Source organism: Acomys russatus, chromosome 15 (genome assembly GCF_903995435.1).
Source record: "Acomys russatus chromosome 15, mAcoRus1.1, whole genome shotgun sequence".
NCBI lineage: Eukaryota > Metazoa > Chordata > Mammalia > Rodentia > Muridae > Acomys > Acomys russatus.
Genome location: NC_067151.1, coordinates 57,536,332 through 57,560,196, shown reverse-complemented (window position 1 = coordinate 57,560,196; position 23,865 = coordinate 57,536,332). Strand labels below are relative to the sequence as shown.

At 40.1% G+C, this 23,865-nt stretch overlaps 1 protein-coding gene across 4 annotated transcripts in view; it reads left to right on the top strand.

Moving 5' to 3' along the window:
• Positions 1-23,865, top strand: part of Arfip1 (ADP ribosylation factor interacting protein 1) — a 79,371-nt gene that overhangs the window by 5,307 nt on the left and 50,199 nt on the right. For all 4 annotated transcript variants that reach the window (XM_051157379.1, XM_051157378.1, XM_051157376.1 and 1 more), the window contains exon 2: positions 20,423-20,524. In XM_051157379.1, the coding sequence (XP_051013336.1) occupies positions 20,432-20,524 (93 nt within the window). In that variant the 5' untranslated portion in view covers positions 20,423-20,431. The remainder of the gene's footprint in view (positions 1-20,422; positions 20,525-23,865) is intronic.

The following is a 23,865-nucleotide window of genomic DNA, read 5'->3' as shown; positions in this document are numbered from 1 at the left end:
GTGTGTGTGTGTGTGTGTGTGTGTGTGTGTGTGTAGGTAGGTAGGTGAACATGTCTTGGCTCTGGACCAAACACCTAAATAGTTACTCATTATTTTAAGTTGCTGGTATTAAACTTTTTTAGTTCATAGTTTTTTTTTGTGTGTGTGTGCTTGTGGGTGTGTATTAAAGATTTTGAATTTGAGTTGTTATACATAGTAGTTAAAATAATAATGCTTAAATTGTAAACTAAATTGCTAGTTTCTCAAATACACATAAATAAAATACAAATAGTTTATAAAATAGTGTAATTTTTTAGATTACTTATACTGAACTCTTGGCTAGATTTACAGAATTACTAAAAAGATAATATAAAGTCCCTGAATAGTCCATTCCCCTATTAACATATTTCATTAGTGTGACATATTTGTTTACATTGCATCAGTTTTTTCCTTGTGCCCTTTTTCTGTTCCAGGATTCTATCTAGCTATCAGGTGTTCTTGGCATTGACAGTTTTTCAGATTTCCTTGCTTTTTTTTTTTCTCCCCAAGACAGCGTTTCTCTGTGTAGTTTTGACTGTCCTGGAACTCACTCTGTAGACCAGGCTGGCCTTGAACTCATAGAGATGTGCCTGTGTCTGCCTCCCAAGTGCTGGAATTAAAGGTGCGCGCCACCACAGCCTGGCCCTTGCTTTTGATGCATTGATAGTTTTACAGATTACTGTTTAAAGGCATCTTGTACATCCATCTGTGGGGATTTGCCTTGTGTTTTCTCATGATTAGCTGGTAAGGAGAACCACAGAGAGGAAGTGACTCTTCACTGTAACTGAAGAGCTATAGTGATGCTAACCTTTGCGACAGCCAGTCTTGCTTTGTCAGGTGTGTGCACTGTGCAGTCACTCCTTTTTAGCACCTCCCTTTGACTAATGCCTCTTATAGAAGAAAATCTCTTTGTGTGGTAAAATGATAATGGAGAATTACGCTCTACTTCCTAATGGGGAGAGGTGTTCGTAAAAACTTTCTGGAAATAAACTGTAAGGGGGATATTTCTTTGCTTTGTTTACTGATTATTTCGGTCATTTCTATCCAATTTATTTATATTTTAAATTATATGTATGTGTGTGTCTATGTATTGGTATGTGCACATGAGTGTAGCACAGGTCTCCCGAGAGCTGGAGTTACAGGTGGTAAGCTACCTGACATGGGCACCAATCTCCAGTCCTGTGTGAGAGCACTACACACTCTCCTAACACATGACCAGTCTCTCCAGACTCTGTGTCTGTTTTGACAAATGAATACATGTTTTGCGCTTTGGGTTATAATTCAGCACTGCTTTTTATTACTGTAGTTGTTCCAGCCTTTTAAATTGATTTCTTGAAATACCCTTGTCATTATGAGGATTTCTTTCTTTCTTTTTTTTTAAGGACTTTTTTGTGGTTGTTCATTTGGTTTTAATTTTTGTTCTATAAAATGCTCCTGGCTCATCTAGCATATTACCTTTCTTGGTCCTAGAACTGTCCATTCTCCCAGGAGCAACCATTCTTTTTATTGGAAAATGGTACTAGAAACTGTCTGGGCTGTGTGTGTTCTCATTGCCGGGGATATTGCGTGCCATTGCTTTTAGGGCCTCTCAGGAGATAGAGCAAGAAAACATGCGTGTGTGTGCCAACTGTGTATGAACAAGAATCTGTATCAACATTTTACATGTGATGATCTGATTTTGTCTGTATTAAGCTGTGCTTTTTCTAGTGAATTTTTGCCTATGAATTTTGTGGGGGAGGTTATTTGATATGGTTTTGGGGAGCTTAGTAACTTTCCAATTATTGATTATTACAAGAGACAATCGTTCATATCTGTAATAGCAAGTAACAAGTTGTTGGATCCTAGAATAAGATCAACTACAGCGAATAGCAAATACTGTAGTCTTGTTGGTTCTTGGTCGGCTTCACTGCTAACATGCTGGAACCCAGCTAGCCATCTGCGAAGGGCCACACTAACCTGAATAATTTACTATTTATTTACAGCTAGTTTCCTTTTCAGAGAGAAAGGTGTTTTTGAGAATCCTATCACTTCATGTTGCATTAGTTTCTCTGTAACACAGTGGAGAAGAGAAAAGGCTTTTCCAAATAGTTGATTCTATGACCTGTTTTCAGATTGGTTCCAACGGTGGGGATGGCTGCCGGTGACTATGTTAACTGTCGGTTGTTTCTCTCTATGACATGTGATTGAGAAAACCTTTTATTTCTGAAGTTCTAGACTGATGCATTTATCTTAATAAGCAGTGTGAGCTCTGTAGTATGTAAAAGGACTTGTAGGTATCTATCAAGATAAACAGCTATCAGAGCAGTTGCTGGATAGTTGTTGATCTAAAGACAGGATTAAATTTTCTTTTTGTTTGGTTATTCTGTTTATGAAAAGGAATATACTTTGAATATGTGGTATGGAAAGCCGTGGTATATGGCATGTTAGTTTGAAAGACTAATTAAAGCGTCTGTTCAATAGCTCTTGCCTTGTAGGTCTTATTACTAACCTAGGCTGGTGAGGCTTGAGGCTGGAATGGATGATTGTCCTGCGTGCTTGCATTGCAGGTGTGTACCATTGTGCTACACACACACACACACACACACACACACACACCCCTCACACAGCATAAATTACAAGTTATTAATTTTTTTTTCCAAGATAAGGGTTCTCTGTGTAGCCCTGGTTGTCCTGGAACTTGCTGTGAAGACCAGGCTCACCTTGAACTTACAGATCTGCCTAATTCTGCCTCCTGAGTCCTGGGAATAAAGGTGATTGCCACTATGCCCTGCTCACTAACTTGTGTGTGTGAGTGTGTGTGTGGGTGTGTGTGTGTGTACACACACAGAGGCAGAGGTGCTGATTCCTCTGTAGCTGGACTACAGGTGCTGTGAGCCACCAGGTGTGGGCGTAGGAACCAAGCCCAGGTCCTCTAACTGCTGAGCCATTTCTCCAGCCTCACAAATCACTGACTTTTTAACTCTCACTCCAGTGTGTATTAGTCATCTGAATTATGGACAAACATAACGTCAGAAAACAAGCATATAATAGAATAGGATATTTAAAATAGCGCGGATTTAGTATCCCTACCATTCTCAGAAATTTTGTTGTTTGCCCATCTGCCTTGATTATTCATTTGGTTATGGCATATTTTCCTAATTGGCGCTACTGTTGGATACTGGAAGCAGTCACTCCCTTTTCACAGGAAAGAAGACAAAAAAAGTGAGTGCCCCGTGCTGTCTTTTCATTTCCCATCTGTAGGCTTCTTCCTCCTTTCCTTCCCATCTTGGTGGGAAAAAGGTCTTCCTTCTACCTATAGATAACTTCTCTACTTCTGCTTACTATTATTAAAAGCCTTTGCTCCATTTTTAGGCTGTAGAATAGTTGCAAAATAAACTGTTTCCTTATATTGCTTACCCTCTCCCCTTGTTGCCACTGTCTTACATAACTGTAATTATGTATGTAATTATCAAGAGTAAGTAAGGAAGTAAAAAAATTACCAAGGGTAAATAATTAGCATTAGTATAATATTATTAATTAACTACAGACCTTGTTGAAATTAGCCTAAGTTTTCAACTGTCACTTTTCAGTTTCAGGATCCTGCCTAGGAACCTGAACAGAATTTAGTTATTGTTTGGTAGTCTCTTCCTCTTCCTTCTCTTCCCTTTCTCCTTTCTTTTATCTTTTTTTGAAGCAGGCTCTCATTCTGTAGCTCTGACTGACCTGGAGCTCACACAGTTAGATTCCCCTGCCTCTGTCTCCCAAATGCTGGGATTAAAGGTGTGTACCACTACACCTGCCCCTGATCATCTTTTCTACTCTGGAAATTTCCCTGTCTTTCATGAACATTATACTTTTGACAAATATAATCAGATAGTTTTTAGACTGTTCTCTAGTTACTATTCTATTGCTGTGAAGAGATACCATGACTAAGGCACATACACATATTTTATGGTATATATTCACACACACACACACGCACACGCACACACACACGCACACACACACGCACACACACACGGGCTTTTGGAACTTGTAACTCAGTGTCACACTTCCTCCGACAATCCTTCTCAAGTAGTGCCATTCCCTGATAACTAGGCATTCAAAAAGGAGCCTGTGGGAGGCGTTTATATTCACACCACCACAGGCCGTGTCTCAATTTGTGTTTATTTTGTTTTTATGATTAGTTCAGGCTTATACATTTTTTGGCATGAATACCATGAAAACAACGTATCCCATTTGCCATAGTTCTTTGGCCTCTTTATGCCTAGTTTTTTCACTGTAAAGTTTACTGTTTTTACTTTTTTAGTTGGTAAGTATGTTGTGGGAAAATCTTGAAAACTACAAAGATACATTTTTTTCCTCAAAAATTTGCCCTCTAATTTTAGCTTCTTTCAAGTGAGTTTGGTCTGTAGTGTTTATCTTATGGTCTGTGGTATTTATCTGATCTGACCTGATGACCCTAGTTCCTACTCACCCCCAATCTTTGTTCCCTTTTGCAGGCAAAGGCCTTACTTGTGTATCCGCAGGAACTCAGGGTTAGCCCAATGGCCTCAGGCTTGAAATCCTCATGCCTCGGCCTCACAGTTGTGTGACTGTGAATGGTGTCTGGACACAGAGGTGTGCCGGCTTGCGGTGAGCTCTCAGAAAAACCCTGGGAGGATGTCAGGTGCTCTGCCCCCTCACCATTCCTTTGAGGTGGGGCTTTCTTACTGAACTGAAGCTGGCCCAGAGGCCAAGAGGCCTCCGCATCCCACCCCTCGCATCCCACGCCTCGCATCCCACCCCTCGCATCCCACGCCTCGCATCCCACCCCTCGCATCCCACGCCTCGCATCCCACGCCTCGCATCCCACGCCTCGCATCCCACCCCTCGCATCCCACCCCTCGCATCCCACGCCTCGCATCCCACGCCTCGCCAAGTGCCTTTTAACTCATTATGCCGTCTCATCAGCTGTTTTTCTTTCTATATTTTCCGCTGTGAATGTCTTTAAGTAAGTTTGTTTATGTTGTTAAGGGCTTCCTCTTGTTAGTTTTAGTCTGCTTCCTTAAATCCAGCACTGTCGTTTTGTTGCTGTTACTCAGTTTATGCCAGCTTTGGCAATTAGTGGCCCCTTCAGGTTGGCACCTGTTTTCCTTGGCTATGCTCCCTTTTGTTTTTTGAACTTCTCCTTATTTTCAGATACCAGATAATATTTCAGTCTCATCTGGTTTTCATGTTTGTCCCAGAACGGAAAGAGCTCATTAAGCCTTTGTCGCTCTTAGGCCCCAAGCCCTCAGTCAGCTGCCAGGACTGAAGGTTACTTCTCCACTGTCTGGGCAGGAGGTGTGAGTTCTAGTTTGCAGCTTTGCTCTGGGAGACCACAGGTCACTAACATTTTGGCTTTAGACATCTCTGATCAATTTTTTTCCCCTGTCAGTTCAAGTTGACAGTCTTTTAAAGTGCTTTGTACATAAATACAGTTTTATAAATTTTTTTTCATTCTATGTAAGTGCCTTTTCTGATTATTTAGAAGCACTTACCTGTGTAATCAAGAAATTCATATAGCTGCAGATAGTTTTATAAGACAAATCCTGACACAAATAAGTTAACTATGCTGTGAGCTCTTTATAGATTGTCAGTGGATGGTGTCACGCTTTTAACTGAATGTTAATATGCACCTAACACAGTTCACTTTTAGGTGTGTCTGATTGCAGCAGTGGTGCTACAGCTCTCGTACAGCTGAGCCAGCCACAGAAGAAGTCTAGTGTAAGGCTGAGGCGACTGGGGTGCTGCTTGTGTTGCTTTGTGAGGTCAGCCTATCTTAAGGCCTCAGACTGTGGAGATTGACTGAGTTGTCTGAAGGTATATCATTCAGTAATCTGTACTAGTGACAAGATAAAATGAGAGAGGCTTCTTTTCAACAAGGAGTGACTTACACTTGCTTTTGGAGACCTAAAGCTTTTTAGGATAGCTTAAAAAAAAAAAAATAAAATGGCTTTATTGTAATGAACTCATAAATAAAAACATCACACAGCTAGATTAAGGTATCCATTCTAATACTTGCCCAGTCTCAAACTCAGGAAGGTAGAGCTTATTTGTCACATCATAATAAACATGAAAGCTGTTCAGGGTTTTATTTATATTACACACACACACACACACACACACACACACACACACACATATATATAATATAATATGACAGTGGTGCAAAGTTTCTATCAAAATGCTAGGTAGTATTCATTGTCATCGGTGGCTCACTTTGGTCTGCCTACTACCAAGAGTGCTCGCTCACCAGGAGTGCACCTGGATCCAGGAGAGAGCGCTTAAAACTACTGAGTGCTACTACGCACCTGCGGTGACAGTCGCATGGTATGATTCCTGGTTTGTGTTTTTCCTTTTTGTAGGTTCTATCATTGATTCTTATAAAACAGCATAAGGTCCACTATTGTAGCTCTAGGGAGAAAGATTAATTAGAAAGAAGGAAGGAAAGAAAAGAGAGGATCGACTGTTATAGCTCATTAAATGGGGAAGAGAGATTGAACAGTGAATTTTCTTTCTTATTTAATTGAGTTCAAGTCAGTGCAGCTTGTTTTGGCACACACTAATATTAAGCCCGAGCAGTGCTTTCTCTTGTCCCACATAGATCTTTAGAGTAATTCAGTTAGATAATTAAAGCAGTTACTATTTTTCCTATTGTTCTGGTTGAGTAAACTTAACTTTTGCACAGATGAAAGGCTTCCAGGATTTGGTAAGGCAAGAATACAACCTGGGACCCACTGACTCCAGATTCAATGTTTCTGCACCAATCTGCCATGCACAGACACTCTTTATTTCTTCAGTTAAGCCAGAATATCCTGAATTTGTGGACAAATACTCCCCCCCTCCCTTTTTCAGTAGTGGGGTTAAATCCAGAGCCTAATGTAGGTTAGGCCACCCCGCTGTATTCCCAGACCTCTGTGTGAGCTGCTGTAATATAGGGTTTTCACTTTTGTTTGTTTGTTTTTCAAGACAGGGTTTCTCTGTGGCTCTTGCCGTCCTGGACTCTCCCTGTAGACCAGGCTGTCCCCGAACTTGAGATCACCTTGCTTCAGCCTCCTGAGTTGCTGATATTGTAGGTGTGTCGCGCCGTCTCATTGTGTGAAGGTTCTTTGTAGCTTAAGATAACTTGGCTGTTTCATCTGACAAAGCGGTGTTGCAGTTGAGTGTAGTCCTGAGAGAGCAGAGCATTATATGTACTATATAGCTACTCCTGCCCATGGTTTGATTTCCTATGAGTACATCTGAATTTATAGCATTGAGAGATAATCAGAGGAAGTTAGATGCGTGTGAGCTATAGGGAAGGGTTGCCGCCCAGCCGGGGATGGGCTCATGCCAGTACATGCCAAGATTATTCTGTTGGCTTCTTGCCGCTGTGAGTTTCCTTTGTGAGGATAGCTCTGAGAGATAGGCTGAGGTAGAAATATGTGCTCAGTAAACAGTAGAAAAGTTTGGATGGTAATGTTCTGAGGGAAATGACTGGTTAGAGTGAATTATCATTAACTCCTTGATAAGTATTGTTTTGTGTTAGTCAGACCCAAATTGATAGCATCCAGAGAGAATGCAATAATAATAATTTTTAAAAGTCTTAACTGTGTCAATATAAACTAAATTGACACTCTAGCTTTAAAGCATTCTAGGAGGTGGGTGCAGTGGTGCACGCCTGTAATCCCAGCACTCAAGGAGGCAGAGGCAGGTGGATCTCTGTGAGGTTGAGGCCAGCCTGGTCTACAAAGCCAGTACAGAACAGCCAAGGCTGCCCAGAGAAACCAAAAACAAAACAAAACAAAACAACAACGACCTCCAAAAAAGCATTATAGGAGTTTATAATTAAATTATGATTTAGGATTCTTTTGTAATTTTAAAGTTCACGGTTTAGAATGAAATCCCATCTTTTATAATAGTGTGGATAGAAACGGAGCTCCTTGTGCTTTGTGGAATAAGCCAGACGCAGCAGTAATCCAGTTGCACCATTCTCTGAAAGACTCTGATGTCAGGCGTTGTACTATGTTTATGTATACAAGCTCCTTAGGTTTTCCTCCCAAATTGACACATTTACTGCATCTTGGAAAGGTTAACAGAGTTATTAAGAACCATCACTTGAAAATGAAAAAAGATGAATAAATTTAAGAAAATAAAGGTAGAAACAAGAAACCTGGAAAACAAACATGATTTATTTTAAAAATAACAACAAAGGAAACAAGTGTTTTATTCTGGAATTATAGCCTGAGTTCTTTTCGGCCGTCCTCTTAATTTAGCAACTCTGTAAAACACCTTCTAATACTCAAGGAAAATGTATAAATATTTGTATTCTTCTTTTGTGTAGTTCTGAGGTCTAAACAGTAAATTGAATTTAGACCCTGAATTCAAGGTGAATGTTGATTAATTGATGACATTTTGAAAGAAATTACAAAGTAATAGTGCATATAGAGTGCCATAGAATAAAGGTTGTGGCAGTTTAGAGGAATATCATCAGCAATGTAGTGACAGTGGCACTACCCTCTGGGAATGTGCAGAGAATTGAGCATGTGAGTGATGTCCTTTCCACAGACAGTGAGAGGAAAGTGGGAAATATGTATGTGCAGAGTGAGTTTATTTAACAAATTTATTCATTCATTTATTTGTTTGTTTTTGATTCTTCAAGACAGGGTTTTTCTGTATAGTCTTGACTGTCCTGACTCTGTAGACCAGGTGGTCTTGGACTCAGAGAACCGCCTGCCTCTGCCTACCTGAGTGCTGGGATTACAGGTATAGGCCATCACAACCTGCTTGACTTAGCAAATTTAAAGAAACATAATTAGTGGAAAGAAAATAATTGGGGAAGGATTTTGAGTGTCAAGTTGAGGAGTCGGTGTTTATTTTATAGAGATTGGAAAGAGAGACAGACATGATAAAAGGCTAAGAAGTGACAAAGAGCACTCCTTTACAAAAGTTGGTCAGAGGTAGCCTTCCGAGAATACAAAGTTTGAGTAGAAACTTGAATAAGAGTCATGCCGATGCTAACCTGCACTTCCAGTTCACTCAGGTATTTAAGTTTTATCCCTTCTCAAGCCTCTGATGGGTTTGAGGACCAGATAGTTTGGTCTTTCAGTTAAACTTACTAGGTTAGGGGTTAGGATGTTTTTAGATCAAGATAGATATTTTAAGTTAATAGAGATGAGATATGATAGATACTAATCTCCATTCAGAAATTTAGACCCAACAAGATAGGAAAGATGTTTACTTCAGGTTTGCCAAATCCAGATTGTCTCCTGGTTCTTCCTGCTGTATGTATTTTATTTTACTCATGTGTAATAATGTAAATGTGTATGTTTAAAAAGAAACATAATAAAAATATTTAAAAAAAAAAACCTCATCCCGAAATCCTAGAGTAAGACCTTCAAGGCAGGGAAGCAGCAAAAGCTGAAAATAAGGTTGGTGTGTTTGAGGAGCAGGGAGGCGGTTCTGGGCTGTAAGTGGGTGTGACTAAGGAAAGAAGGGAAGGAATATGTTTGAAGAGGGAGCTGGCAGCTAATAGTGTCACACGGCAGTGACAGGCAACAGATAAGTCCTTAGGAGAGGGTTTGAGACAGCGCTGGGGCACTGAGTAGCTGAAGATGAGTGACGCTCTGGGTGACAGCAATGGCGTCAAACTCATCTGCTATAGGGGGAAAAAAAAAAAGACAGAATTCCTGAACACTTACTCAGATCCAATAATTGCCCGGATTTAGCATATCTGTTTTCTTCCTTCCTTTATAATAGGGTTGAGAGTCCTCTGTTTATTGAAGCCATAGAATTATCAAAATGACTTAAGGGCGAGGAGGGAAAAAGGCTATTAACATTTATATCTGTAATTTAATGCTGTCTTGATTATGGTCTGTTGTAGAAAAGTATAGAGTGCCTACAGGACAGTAATGAAGAATTTACTCTGGTAACTCATGTCAGATATCTCTTATGAACTGTTTGGGAATTGTTTTGAATTCACATGTTTCTGAGTCTCTGAAAGGTTTCTGGATTTCAGTTTAATTTTTTTTGGGTATATTTATAGATACATAATGATACATTTTAAGGGTTGATTAGGCATCTAATCACAGAATTTGTTGATTTTCATATAGACCTTGTACAGGTAGCCTGTGTTTTGACTAGAACCTGTCATATGACGTCAGGGTGAAGCATCGTGTTGGTACTCGGAAGGCTGAGCCGAGGGTGATTGTACTGTCGTAATGTGGTGTTCATGTATATAGTATTTCATACTTGATTCTCTACTACTGTTATCTGTTTGCTTGTCTTTGATGCTGGCGATTGAACTCAGGGCTCCAAGGGTCCATGTAAGGCAGATGTCCTACCACGGACTTCCATTCCCAGCCCTTACACTTGATTCAATACCTATATGACATGTTGGGATATTTAACAATACCATTTTTATTGCACTTTAAATTGTGTGTGTGCATGTGTGCATGCATGCATGTGTATATGTGTGTGTGTGTGTACACAAGCATGTGTATGCATGCTCCTGTCACAGCACATGTGTAGAGTCAGAGGACAACTAATGGTTCTCTTTCTACAATGTGGGTCCTGGGGATCAAACTCAGGCCTGGTGGCAAGTGCTTTTATCTGCTGAGCCGTCTCACCAGCCCTAGAAATTTCCTTATACTGAAGGACGTAAAGGTTACAGGAGTGAGGTGGCATCTATGAAGCACGGGAAGCGGCAGAGCTTGACCTGAGGCCAGTGCGTCCCAGTACTTGAGCTGGTTCTCTTCATTTTCATTTAGCATGCACATTTGGAGCCTTACTTAATTGATACTTTGCCATACAGATATTCATCATTTTAATAAGTTGTATTTGTATTAATGGTGGAGGAAATCTCAGAGAGTATTTAAATTATGAACCTATTAGAATTCCTTTGTCTTTGTTTGGGCAAACAAAAATCTGAATAATTTCATCTGATACAAAAGGCATTTGTACTTTTGGTATTGGAACAAAATATGGTCTGTCTTGAGACGTATAATTAGTCCACTGGGCACTGCGACCCTTCTGTTGGAAGCCAGAATACAACAATTGGGCTGGAATGTTTGCAGCTTCTTTTGCTTCTTTTTATACAGAGTTGACTGAGAGTAAGACCTTAACCCTATAAAACTAATAGGAAATATAACTACTAGAAAGCAGAAAAAAATACCTGTTGAACATAAGCAGTGACCTAAACATTGAAGTATTTTTGAGTATTTTCTATTGCATTTTCAGAGAATTTTATAAAAACATTGTAGATTTAGGACACATCTGGGTAAACTTTAAACTTAATATACCTTTGATGTTGTTTGCTCAGTGGTAAACCAGGTTGAACGATTAAACTGGGTTGACGTTAACCTGTTAATTCAAATGTTAAATAACTGCTGTTAAACAATGACAGATGCCTTATATTGTTGGCAAGGTTGTAGATAGTTTCTATAAAGATTCTGGGTTTTTCTATGTTTAGAAATTAAGTTATTCTGGGCATAAACTTGTTTCTAATATGTGTTTCTTTTGCCTTATTAAGATAACTTCCAAGCTGGGCGTGGTGGTGCATGCCTGTAATCCCAGCACTCGGGAGGCAGAGGCAGGCGGATCGCTGTGAGTTCGAGGCCAGCCTGGTCTATAAATCGAGTCCAGGACAGCCAAGGCTACACAGAGAAACCCTGTCTCGAAAAACAAAAACAAAAACAAAAAAGATAACTTTCTGGCCTTTGGATGAACATCATTAATGATACTTCTTGTCCCAATGCCACTTTACTCATAAGGGCCAATTGTCAAATGGAAAGCCTTTTTAACATCAAGGCTTATTTTCAGGATTCAGGAAATATAAATAAGGCAGAAAAACATTCCCTTTTAGCCCTTGGTCTTCGCAGCTATAGAGAGGATATAGACTAAATATTGGTAATGAGCAGCATCACTCTGTATCCTTAGGGTGAAGATGAACTTAGTGGACGTTGGGTTGCCAAATTGGCTAGTGTGAAGAGAATTAGGGTCTGAGAAGCAGTTGGAGAAGTGAGCAGGGGGCAAGCTAAGTTGTTTTCTGGCTATTTTTGTTGTGCCTGGAAAGTTTATGGGAGAGCTGCTTGGTTAGCTGCTGGCTTGGGGTTTGTCCCTTGTATTGCAGCTGCCATGGGTTGCCTTGATAGAAAGTGTGACTAGATGCTGAGGCCTGCTAGTCTGAAGAGCTTACACTGCAGGCTGCATCCCGAGTTTCTCAACCTTGACATCGTCGCTGTATTGATTAGATATCCATCATCTAATTTCAGCCATCCTTGAAGAAATGGTGTATTGTGTGGTTAAAGATTCAAATCAGAATGCCAGGTTTGAGTCTCAGCTATGGCTAGCTGACCTCAGCAGATTTCCTAAAAATAGAAATAATGGCCCAGAGGCCAGAGGATAGTTATATGTGTTGACATACAAGAAGCAGCACTCACTGTTGGTTCTTTCACTCCTAGGGCTTCATTTGCAGGCGGATGCATTATTCAGTTTAATTCCTTAGCCTTCATAGGCCTTAGTGCCCTCACTGTGAAGGTGAGAACAGTGTATTTATCTTATAAGTAGCTATATTAAGAGAACTAATTCATGTAATAGTCACTGCTGGCCTACAGTAAAGCCACTTTAGCAGTGGCTGTTGTTGGGATTAGAGTAAGGAACCTTTAAGTTAGGAAACCAGCTTCATAGCATTCTGGTATCTGGGGAGGTGATAAGCCATTTCAGAGTTCCCACAAAACCATTCATAAGGATACTGTAAGACCTTCCGTTCATCTGCTGTTGGGTCTGAAGCCAGCTCCCACTCAGCTGCTTGGAAAAAGAGGCTTCCTAAGCTGTCTTTTCCTGAAGGCTTAAAATATGGAGGGTTTCCCAATATTGAGAGGAAACTGCACCCGGCCAGCCAAATAAATAAATGAACAAATGAGAAATCTATAATCCTTGGCTGAAGTCTGACTTGACAAGCCAGTTATGCCCCCATTGTTGGTCCAAGGATGGATAGTAGTGTCTTTGAGCACATTTCAGGCACAGCCATTATTTAGCTAGTTCCGTGTCTGGATGCTCACTTGGGGGCATTATTTAGGATTTTCAGACTCTGGATGAAACAGGGTGTATGTAAATGACATTTAAACTGCTGCGGCCGTTTTTATAGCGGTAGAAGATAGTGGGCTTTTGTTTGTTGTTGGGTTTTTGTTTGTTTTTTGTTTTGGTGAAACATTTTGCAAGATGACAAACTTCTTTTGCTGCTGGGTTGTAGGTCTACAAGTCAGTCCCCTTTAGGTGGGTACAGTGATCGGAGTGACACCAGGTTGGTGCTGGGGCTGGAGTTTGGACTTCCAGAAAAAAAAAATTCCTTTGCCATTAAAAAATGGCGAAATGGGGGCCGGGCATGGTAGCCCACATCTTCAATCTCAGAACTTGGGAGGCAGAGGCAGGAGGATCTCTGTATTGAGGCCAGCCTGGTCTACAGAGGGAAGTCCAGGAGAGCCAGGGCTACACAGAGAAACCCTGTCTTGAAAAACCAAGAGGGTGGGTGTGGTGAACGGGAGTAAGCAGGTCGTGTGTGCAGTATGCAGGTGCTCCAGCAGCTCAGTGTCTTCAACCGCGGGAGTTCTCACTGCAGCATCACGGCAAGCCCTGGGCCTGTCTGCGGAAGCCTTTCTCATCTCGCTCAGCTGCTGCAGATCACGCTGAAGCAACTGAGTAGGCTCTGGAGAGGAAACGGAAGGAACCGTTGTATAAGCCCTTTACTGATGGCTCACCCTTTGAAAGCATAGAAAAATGTCTAAGATGCTACTAGGAGCAGTAGGAAAATGCACAGATGGTGGTTATGAGGCTTCTGCAAGCAAAAGATACTAGGATCTGAGTTTGTACCTTTCTCATCCTTGGCCAAGGCTGATGTTGCTCTGCCTGCAAAGTCTCATTTGACAGATGGGAAAGTAGTTGAGTCAAACCCTCTGTATCAAGAGAGGAGTGTGGAAACCCTGGGTCCCTTGTGACTGTGAAGCTGTTGGATGGTGGGATTGAGAAAGACCTGAGGAGCACCACCTTACAGATAGATTACTTTGGAGACTATGGAAAAATGAATACTATTGAAATAATTACTGATAGGCAGTTTGGAAGGAAGAGGGGCCTTGACTTTATTGCATTTTATGACTATAATCCTGTGGAAAAAGTTGTATTGCAAAAATGTCACACCATCAATGGTCATAATGCAGACATGAAAAAGCATTTTCAAATGGGTGTCGTGGTGCACGTCTTTAATCCCAGCACTTGGGACGCAGAGGCAGGCAGATCTCTGTGAGTTTGAGGCCAGCCTGGTCTACAAAGTGAGTCCAGGACAGCCAAGGCAAAAGTCAGGCATGGTGGTGCACGCCTTTAATCCCAGCACTGGGGAGGCAGAGGCAGAAGGATCTCTGTGAGTTCGAGGCCAGCCTGGTTTGCAGGGTGAGGTCGAGGACAGCCAGGGCTACACAGAGAAACCCTGTGTCAACAAAACAAACAGACTTAAACAGGGCTAAGTGAAACCCTTATCTCAGTTATGCATAAATATGCAATAATATGGCTGAAGACACCAGAGTTTCTGAATGGACGGGATTGTTTAATAACCTTACTTTACTATGGAGAAAACATTGTTTTTTGTTTTGTTTTGTTTTTGTTTGTTTTTTAAAGACTTTGAGACAGTTTCTATTTTTTCCTGAATTTTTGTTTGTTTTTAGTACTTCTTTGTAAGGATACATGAAATCATTTTAAAGGTTTTTCTCAAAGTTAAAATAAAGCTATTAGCCTGGATCATGGTATGATAAGACATAGTGTTTTTCCTTTAAAAATATAAGTATGTGTATAGAGTTAAGAGGCTCTTATACATTTATGGTTTAACAAAACAATTCTGAAGGAGGGAAATAAGAAATGATGAAATGGGGTTTTCAGAATCTTTTGTTTCCCAAAATAAATCAGCAGATTATTGAATTGTAATTTTTAAAGAGTATATCTAAAATGGACCTGTTTCAGACATAAAGCCCAGTGACTTGACAAATGTGTAAGGTTGGAGGTCCCTAATCACAGTGAGGACAGAATGTGCTGTCACCCAAACGGTTTTGCCCTTTTGCGTCCACCTGACCCTGCACCACCTCTCTCCTAGGCAGCCTCTGATCTGTCGTGACAGGCTAGTTTTGCATGTTTTAGAATTCTATGTAAATGGACTCTTAGAACATGTAATTTTGTGCTTGACACAATGAGATTAACCAGGAATGGTGCGTGTGTGTCAGTAGGGCACTGCTTTTGACTAGTATGGAATATGCCACTGTGTGGATACACCACAGTTTATCCTGTTCATTAAACTACTGGTAGGCATTTTGTTTCATGTTGGACATCTTATGAGTAAAAGTGCCATGAAGAAATATATACAAATCAGGAATTTTGTTTTAAGTGTGTGCGTGCGTGCGTACGTACATGTTCTGAAGGCTTCCATGTAAAAGAGATAGGATACACATATGGGTGTGCACACACTTTCACATACACAGAGTGACTTTCCCTAGTCTGTGACTTGTATTTTTTTTTTATTTTTAAATAGGTTTTTGGGGATTTTAGTTTCTGTTGCTGTTTTAAGACACATGTCACTGTATAATCCTAGCTGGCCTGGAACTTTCTATGCAGATAAGGCTAGACTCTCATTCACAGAGATTTGCTTGCCTCTGCCTCCTAAGTGATAAATGTTAAAGGCACCAACACACCAGCTTGGAGGTTTTAGTGTTGATAAACTTCAGGGTATCAATTGTTCTGTATGTCTGTTTCTTTCTTTCTCTCTCTCTCTCTCTATCCCTATCCCTATCTCTATCTCTATCTTTGTTTTTCAAGACAAGGTTTCTCTGTGTAGCCTTGGCTGTCCAGGACTCCCTTCGTAGACCAGGCTGGCCTCAAACTCATAGAGATCCACCTACCTCTGTCTCCCGAGTGCTGAGATTAAAGGCGTGTGCCACCACACCCTGCTCCATTTTTTATTCTTATCTATCTATCTATCTATCTATCTATCTATCTATCTATCTATTATCTACTATTTTGATTTGTCCATGTAGCCTTGGCTGTCCTGGACTCACTTTGTAGACCAGGGTGGCCTTGAACTCACACCGATCCTCCTGCCTCTGCCTCCCTGAGTGCTGGAATTAAAGGTGTGTACCACCATGCCTGGCCATTTAATTTTTTTTTTTTTTTTTGCGTATAAAAATATTTGACTAATCCAAGGGCTCTTCACTCGCCATACCAGCGATCCTGCCTGCTGTCATCATCATCATTTCTTTTTGAATCAGCCATACAGTATTGACTCTTTGAATCTGGCTTCGTTTTAGAGCATTAAGTCTGACTTTTTATAACAGTAGATTATTATGTTTTATTGCTATGCAGTATTCTATGACTGCACTAGTGTTTTATTTGAACAATATTTAGATTGTTTAGCTCTTGGCTATTAGGATGAAACCGTTCATGAATGCTCTTACACTTGCCTCCAGTGAACATATGCATTAGTCTCTGTGGGTGTATTTCTTAGGAGTAGAATTATGAGGTTATTGCATATTGCTTAATACTTTTCTAACATGATTTTATTAGTTTTTGTTTGTGTCAACACATTTTGGGGGGATTTTACCTTTTTAAAAAAATTAAGCTAAATGGGTAGTTTGTTGGTGTAAACTTTAAGTACAAAATGCATCCATTTTACAAATATAATTGCTTCATACATTGGGTATCACTTGGTTTTGTCAGTCTGTGTTGTGCCTATTTTAATGCATGTGTAATGCCATCTGACACGTTGAACAAGGCAGCGTTGTAATCTCTCTAGTACTTAGTTTTTGTGGTGCAAAGAGTGACAAAGTTTTGGTTGAAAGCGCAGCATATAAATTCCCTGACCCCTCATGGTAGCTCAGGGGAGCCCGTCACTAAGTCATGATCTCAGTGGAGTGGTTAAAAGCTCCCCAGGTGGTTCTAAGGTTGATAACTCATGGCATATGTGAATGAGGCATTCGATTGCTTCGTGAGGCCTTGCTGTACACTGTAGGGATAAAGCCCAGCTATGAAATTTTCATTAATTATGTGCGCTATTAATTTATCCCAACTTTACCCCATTGAAAGAATTCAAGAAGATAATTCCCAGAGCTGGCTCCACAGCCATTAGCACTTGCTGCTCTTGCAGAAGGCCCAAATTTAGGTCCCAGTACCCATGTGGGGCAGCTCACAATCACCACAACTCCAGCCCCATGAGATGTAATGTCCTCTTCTGACCTCTGTGGTACCCAAATCCAGAAACACACATACACATAGTTAGAATGTTCTTTCTTTCTTTCTTTCTCTCTCTCTCTCTCTCTCTCTCTCTCTCTCTCTCTCTCTCTCTCTCTCTCTCTCTCTCTCTCTTTCTAGGAAGCAGGTAAACCGTGTTTTCTACTTGTTCAGTTACACTATATAGACATTCTCTGCATTTTCTGATTTTGGATTTCTTTTTGTGTTATAAGGTTAATTCTGTTTTAAAAGTATATTCAACTACTATATGATTCAAGTCAAGAGTCAACTATTATAAAAATGAATGCACTTTTTTTCTGTCAGCATAACAAATCTAGTCACGTAGAGTATTTGACCAATTTTGATCTTTTCCTTAACCATGACAGTGAATGTATCCTGTTAGGTTAGAATTAACAGGACATGTAAGAAAAGAGGAGCAATTTGGTGTTGCCTTGTAAAATAAAAAGTGAAAAGTGTGATCTGCTTTTTATTTGTCTCCAGGCAAGCTGGGTTTTAAAAGATTGTTTCCAAAGATCCAGCAGATACAGTGTGTGCTTTCTACTCATTCAGAGGTGGCACATGCTGGATTGTGCTCACCTGCCAGACTTGATTATCAGTTCTTAAAGAATTTGTAACTCTGCTGTTATGCTATTTCGAAGTTTTAACTGTATGGACTTAAGATTAGGGTGTGGAGAGATGTCTCAATGATTAATTAACACTTGCTGCTCTTCGAGAGGACCTGAGTTCAGTTCTCAGCGCCCACCTTAGATGGTCCAAACTAACTGTAAGTCCTGATCCAGGGGATCTGATCTGTTCCACAGGCCTCCATGGGCACCACATATGTGTATCATACATGCATACAGAACTACACATAAGCAAAAAAATACCTCCCAAACCAAAATACAAATCTTTAAATTTACAACCAAATAAACATGTTTTTAAAACAAAGGTAATATAAAACTTACTAGTACCTAAATATTTTCTGTTGTATATGCTTGCGTTATTTGTGTTATAATATGTCCATAGCAGAAATACTATGCCATGGTATTGCACTGAACATCTTTTCTTGTTTTGAATTCAGTCAGGTCATATTAGAAGCTTGAGAAATCAACCTCAGTTAGTAGGGACACCACAAAACATTTAACAATCCAACAAGATTGGGTGTATTTTAGCTTTTTTTTTTTTTTTTTTTTTTTTTTTTTTTTGGTTTTTCGAGGCAGGGTTTCTCTGTGTAGCATTGGCCATCCTGGACTCACTTTGTAGACCAGGCTGGCCTCGAACTCACAGCGATCCGCCTGCCTCTGCCTCCCGAGTGCTGGGATTAAAGGCGTGCGCCAGCTTCTTTTTCTAGGAGACGTGGTTCATTGTGGTGGAAAGAGTGACAGTGCTGGCCACATTTCCTTTCCTCTTCTAACTCCTCCTCCCTTGGCTACAGGAAGTCCAGCCCTATTCTCTCTCCTGCTCATCAATTGGCTGTAAGCTGCTTTATTGACACATCAGGGGGACAGTTGGGGAGCAGAGTTTACACAACATTTAGACAGGGAATCAGAATTTATATGTCTACAGGCCTCGAACTCAGAGATCCACCTGCCTGTGCCTCTCAAGTGCTCCAGAATTTCCCGGCTAAACCCAGTAGTTTTTAAAAAGTTTACTTTAAAAAACAAAAATGGGAGGGGGTACTGGAGAGATGGCTCAGAGGTTAAGAGCACTGACTGCTCTTCCAGAGGTTCTGAGTTCAATTCCCAGCAACCACATGGTGGCTCACAACCATCCATACCCTTTAATGGCCTCTTCTGACATGCAGGCGTACATGCAGATAGAACACTCATATGCATAAAACAAATAAATAAAATATATTTTAAAAATTCTTCCAGAGGATACTCAGTGAATTTATTTCCAGTGTTAATGATAAAATCCAGAGTCTTGCTAATAAATTTCTTAGTTGTATTTTTGATTCAAGTCTGTAGGTTAAATGTACATGTGTATACATTAATAATTAGTTGTTCTTGATGATTTTGGTAATTGTAGTGCAAGTGGGGGAATAGCTAGACTCAGGCGTCACCCTTAAAACACATGCACATTGGGAGCTACTGCGTCTGTCCCTGGCAGATACTTATTCCAGTGCCGTTATCTTAGTGGCTATCACTGTTAAAATGTAAGGCATATGTAACACTTTTTAAAAAAGACATCAATGGCTAACAGAGGGGAGAGGAAAGATGGTCATTAGTTGACGGTCATATGGAAAGTTGAATAAACTTTGCTTGCTTTGAAGGTTTTAAGAATTTAAAGTTGGAGAAAGTTATATTAAGATTCTTTATATGAAATTCTCACATTAATTTGTCAGGAAAACCTTAACATCACTACTGAAGCCCAATGTTTTTTGTTTGTTTGTTTTGTTTGTTTTTGTCTTTTTTGAGACAGTTTTTCTGTGTAGCCCTGGCTGTCCTGGGCCAGGACCAGGCTAGCCTCGAACTCACAGAGAGATTCACCTGCCTCTGCCTCCCAAGTGCTGGGATTAAAGGTGTGTGCCATCACCACATGGCTGCACACATTTTAATAGTAATAATTGATCTATAATTATGCTTTATATGGTTATAAAGTTAGAGAATATATTTTTTAACCATTGCTTTGCTTTTAGAACTATAAAGATAGAGGATAAAACTACAGTTTTTATGGTGCATATATTTAAATTTTTTGTTATATTAAGAACATTTTTCCTGTAGACAGAAGTTTATTTTGAAGCCCATTAAATAAGACAAGTAAACCCTCTATAATTTACACACCAAATGTGGCTTTTTGTAGTATTTCTTGTATTATGAGTTATGGTCTGTCATAATTCTAAGGGGCAAGGATGATGCTCCCTGGCCCTTGTCATGTGTAACTTTTCTTTAAATCCAGGAATTTAGATTGAGTGCAATAAAAGCAACCAGTTTTTGTTTTTTTGGTATTGTTATCGTTGGATGTGTGTGTATGTGCATGCATGCGCACACACATGTGCACACATATAATAGATGCATAATATATCATTTGGTCATAAAAATATTAGGCTGGTAGGTAGTAAGTGCATATAAATAAGTCTTTAAAATGTTCTTTTTATAGCTTGGTATTAGTATGGCTTTTCTCTTCTCTTTAATTTAAACTTTTTTTTTTTCTTTTTAATTAGGAGTCTGCCATGGCTCAAGAGTCTCCCAAAAATTCTGCAGCAGAAATTCCAGTAACTAGTAATGGAGAAGTTGATGACTCCCATGAACATGGCTATAATAGGGTAAGAACACTTTACTTTCTGTGAATGCAAAGAATCTGGCGAGGTTTTGCTAATGATCCAAGACTGTTATAAGGAGTAGGAGGAGGCTGTGATACTGATTGGCCAGGGTCAGGGTCATAAGCTTTGCTGTGTAGCTCAGTAATAGGCAACATACAGACAAAAACTAAAATTTCATGTCATTAACCAGACGACAATTTATCTTATAATTTTGACATATACTTTTACATAACTTTTTTTACTTTCATAAAAAAATAAGTCTAGTATCTTACCCTTTTAAATATTATTTATAAATATAATATATCCTGTTTAAATTTAGCATCATCTAACTGCTTTGCTTAAAGGCATGTAATTCCTAAGCTCTTGATTTTGCCATTGGTTTAGTTATTCTTTGGTTCCTGTTGTAAAGTACCATGATCAAATGTGGCTTATAGAAGCGAGAGGTTATTTTGCCTATGGTCTTAGAAAGAGAGTCCATTGTGGGTAGGAAATCATGGTGTAGAGATAGGAGCAGGAAGCTGGCTGATCAGATTTCTAGCCACACACAGGAAGTGTAGTGAGGCTGTAAACTCTTTTTTTTGTTTTTTGTTTTGGTTTTTCAAGACAGGGTCTCTCTGTGTCGCCTTGGCTGTCCTAGACTCGCTTTGTAGACCAGGCTGGTCTTGAACTCACAGCGATCCGCCTGCCTCTGCCTCCCGAGTGCTGGGATTAAAGGCATGTGCCACCAGGCCCTGCAAGGCTATAAACTCTTAAAGCCCATCCCCTAGTGGTATACTTCCTCCAGTGAGGCTCTGCCTCAAAAAACCTCTGTAACTTCTTCAAACAACGCCATCAACCGGGCATCAGGTATTCAAACACATGAGCCTATGGGGGTCCCATTGGAACCACCAAAGCAGCTAATATCCTGAAAGCCGCATAATTAACTCAGAAAGAAACTGAAATTTGAGCCAGTCATGGTGGCACACATCTTTAATCCCAGCACTTGGGAGGCAGAGCCAGGTGGATCGCTGTGAGTTCGAGGCCAGCCTGGTCAAAAATCGAGTCCAGGACAGCCAAGGCTACACAGAGAAACCCTGCCTCGAAAAACCAAAAAAAAAAAAAAGACAGAAAGAAAGAAAGAAACTGAAATTTGAGGTGAGTTTTTGTGTGTGTGCATGTGCTGGGATAGAACCTGGGACCTTGTGAATGCTAAGCATACACTGTGCCACTGAGCTACAACTCTGTCCTAGTGCACTTAGTTTTCCTCTGCCTCCAAATTTGAAATTCAATTTAATGCATTTATAATGCAAAAATGTGAGATTGGAAATAATCTGAGTTCAAATTTCAGCTGTATCATTTCTAACAGTTCAACTTTGAGAGTGTTTCAGTTTCTATAGTAAAAATACTTACCTTCATGCAAATATTAGTAGAAACGAGATGAGTAATGTGCCTTAAAGGCAGAATGATATTGGTACTTGTTATTTCTGAGACTAAACATTCTTCTAATGACATTGATCCAAGTGTACAACTTTAACTAAAAATATGGTCTTGAATAGATAGTTTTGTTTTATTATGCTTGTTATTTGTTTGCTTTTTAGACAGGGCCTCACTATGTAGCTCTGGCTGCCCTGGAATTCACTGTGTAGAACATGCTGGCCTTGAACTCACAGATATATGCTTGCTTCTGCCTCCTATGTACACAGCAGTGTGCTCCTCACTCCTTCCCTCTCCCTCTCCCTGTCTCTCTTTCTCTCTGTCTCTGTCTCTCTCTCCTTCTCTTTCTGTATTTGTGTGTGTGCACAATTGAAAAACTAGTGCCTGAAAAGTTCTTAAATTCTTTTATAGTTCAGATATGCTTGTACTTCCTATGTGAGAATGATTTTGTGATATTTCAGCTCAGGTCTCTCAGTCTGTGCCAACTAACTTGTTGCTGTGGGGCATTTGCCTGTGCTTTGTAGACTGATTAGCACAGCCTTGACCTCTTCCAGCTGCCTGCCTGCCAGAGGCCCCTGTCTTTCCTGACTAGCAGATAAGTCTTCATGCATTGCTCAGCATCTGTAAGGGTAGAGAGAAGCTCACTTCTGGATGGAACTACTATTTTAGATAGCTCTGTGACAGTTTCCATGCCTGAGAATGATCTTGTGGGGGTTGTTTTGTTTTTTTTGTTTTGGCCAGGACAGAATACTTGAGAATGAATACTTCATAAAGAAAACAGGTTTGTTTAAATCACAGTCCTAGAGGGAGGGGAGTCAAGATTAGATGGCCGCTTAATACTATCTTATAACACAGAGAGAGGGTGTTGTGAGTGATAGGACAAGGAAGTAAATAGTTGTAGCACCCTGTTCTTGAGAGAATTGATCTACTCTTGAGAAAGCCATTTATGTCTCTCAGAAGCCTCTTTTTTTTAAAAAAGGTTTATTATTATGTATTATGCCTTCACGTACACCTGCAGGCCAGAAGAGGGCATCAGATCACATTATAGATGGTTGTGAGCCACCATGTGGTTGCTTGGAATTGAGCTCAGGACCTCTGGAAGAGCAGACAGTGATCTTAACCTCTGAGCCATCTCTCCAGCCCCTCAGAAGCCTCTCTTTTTTTTTTTTTTTAAAACACTGCAGCAAAAATGGCAGCATAAATTTCACCAGGAACAGACCACATGTACACTAGTTATTTCTTTTACTTGCAGGTACTTTAATTTGGCTTCTGAGCATGTGTAGTCCAAAATAGGGTAGTTGAAGGAAGACTCAAATTCTCAGTATGCAATGAAAGCTTTTACCTCCAACATAAACCTGCACACTAAGGAAACCGAAGTTACTGTCATCACCATCTGTTACCAGTTACTTAATAAGTATCTATTAGTTCAGTAGCTCACTGTACCAAAATTCTAATCATTTTTTTCTTCTAAAGTTTGATGACTACTTTAGCACATTTATTCTATGAGTATTTATTAAGTAGTTGTTCTGTACCACTGGAGATAGGGCAATAAAAAAATACCTACCACCCAAGAGTTGACACCCTAAAAGACTGAAGGTGAACCGTCTCACCACTTGGGAGCAGATGCAGGAGGACTGCTGTGCATTCTAGGCTAGCTTATCTACGTAGTAAGTTCTAGGCCAGCCAGGGATACAGAGTAGTCTCAACACAAACAATTAACAAAAATATCTAATGAAGTTGGAAGACTCACATATAGTGAAATGTACTATTTACGAAGACTGTTAGGAGGTACCTCAGTGGCAGGGTGTGCACCCAGCAGCCACAGTGCAAAAGGTAAAAATCAAAATTTGAAGTTAGGTTCCGTATGGGAAAAGTCACCACTTTCAACCTATTCTTTTTCTTAAAATTCCTTATTAGAGAGTATGGCTTAT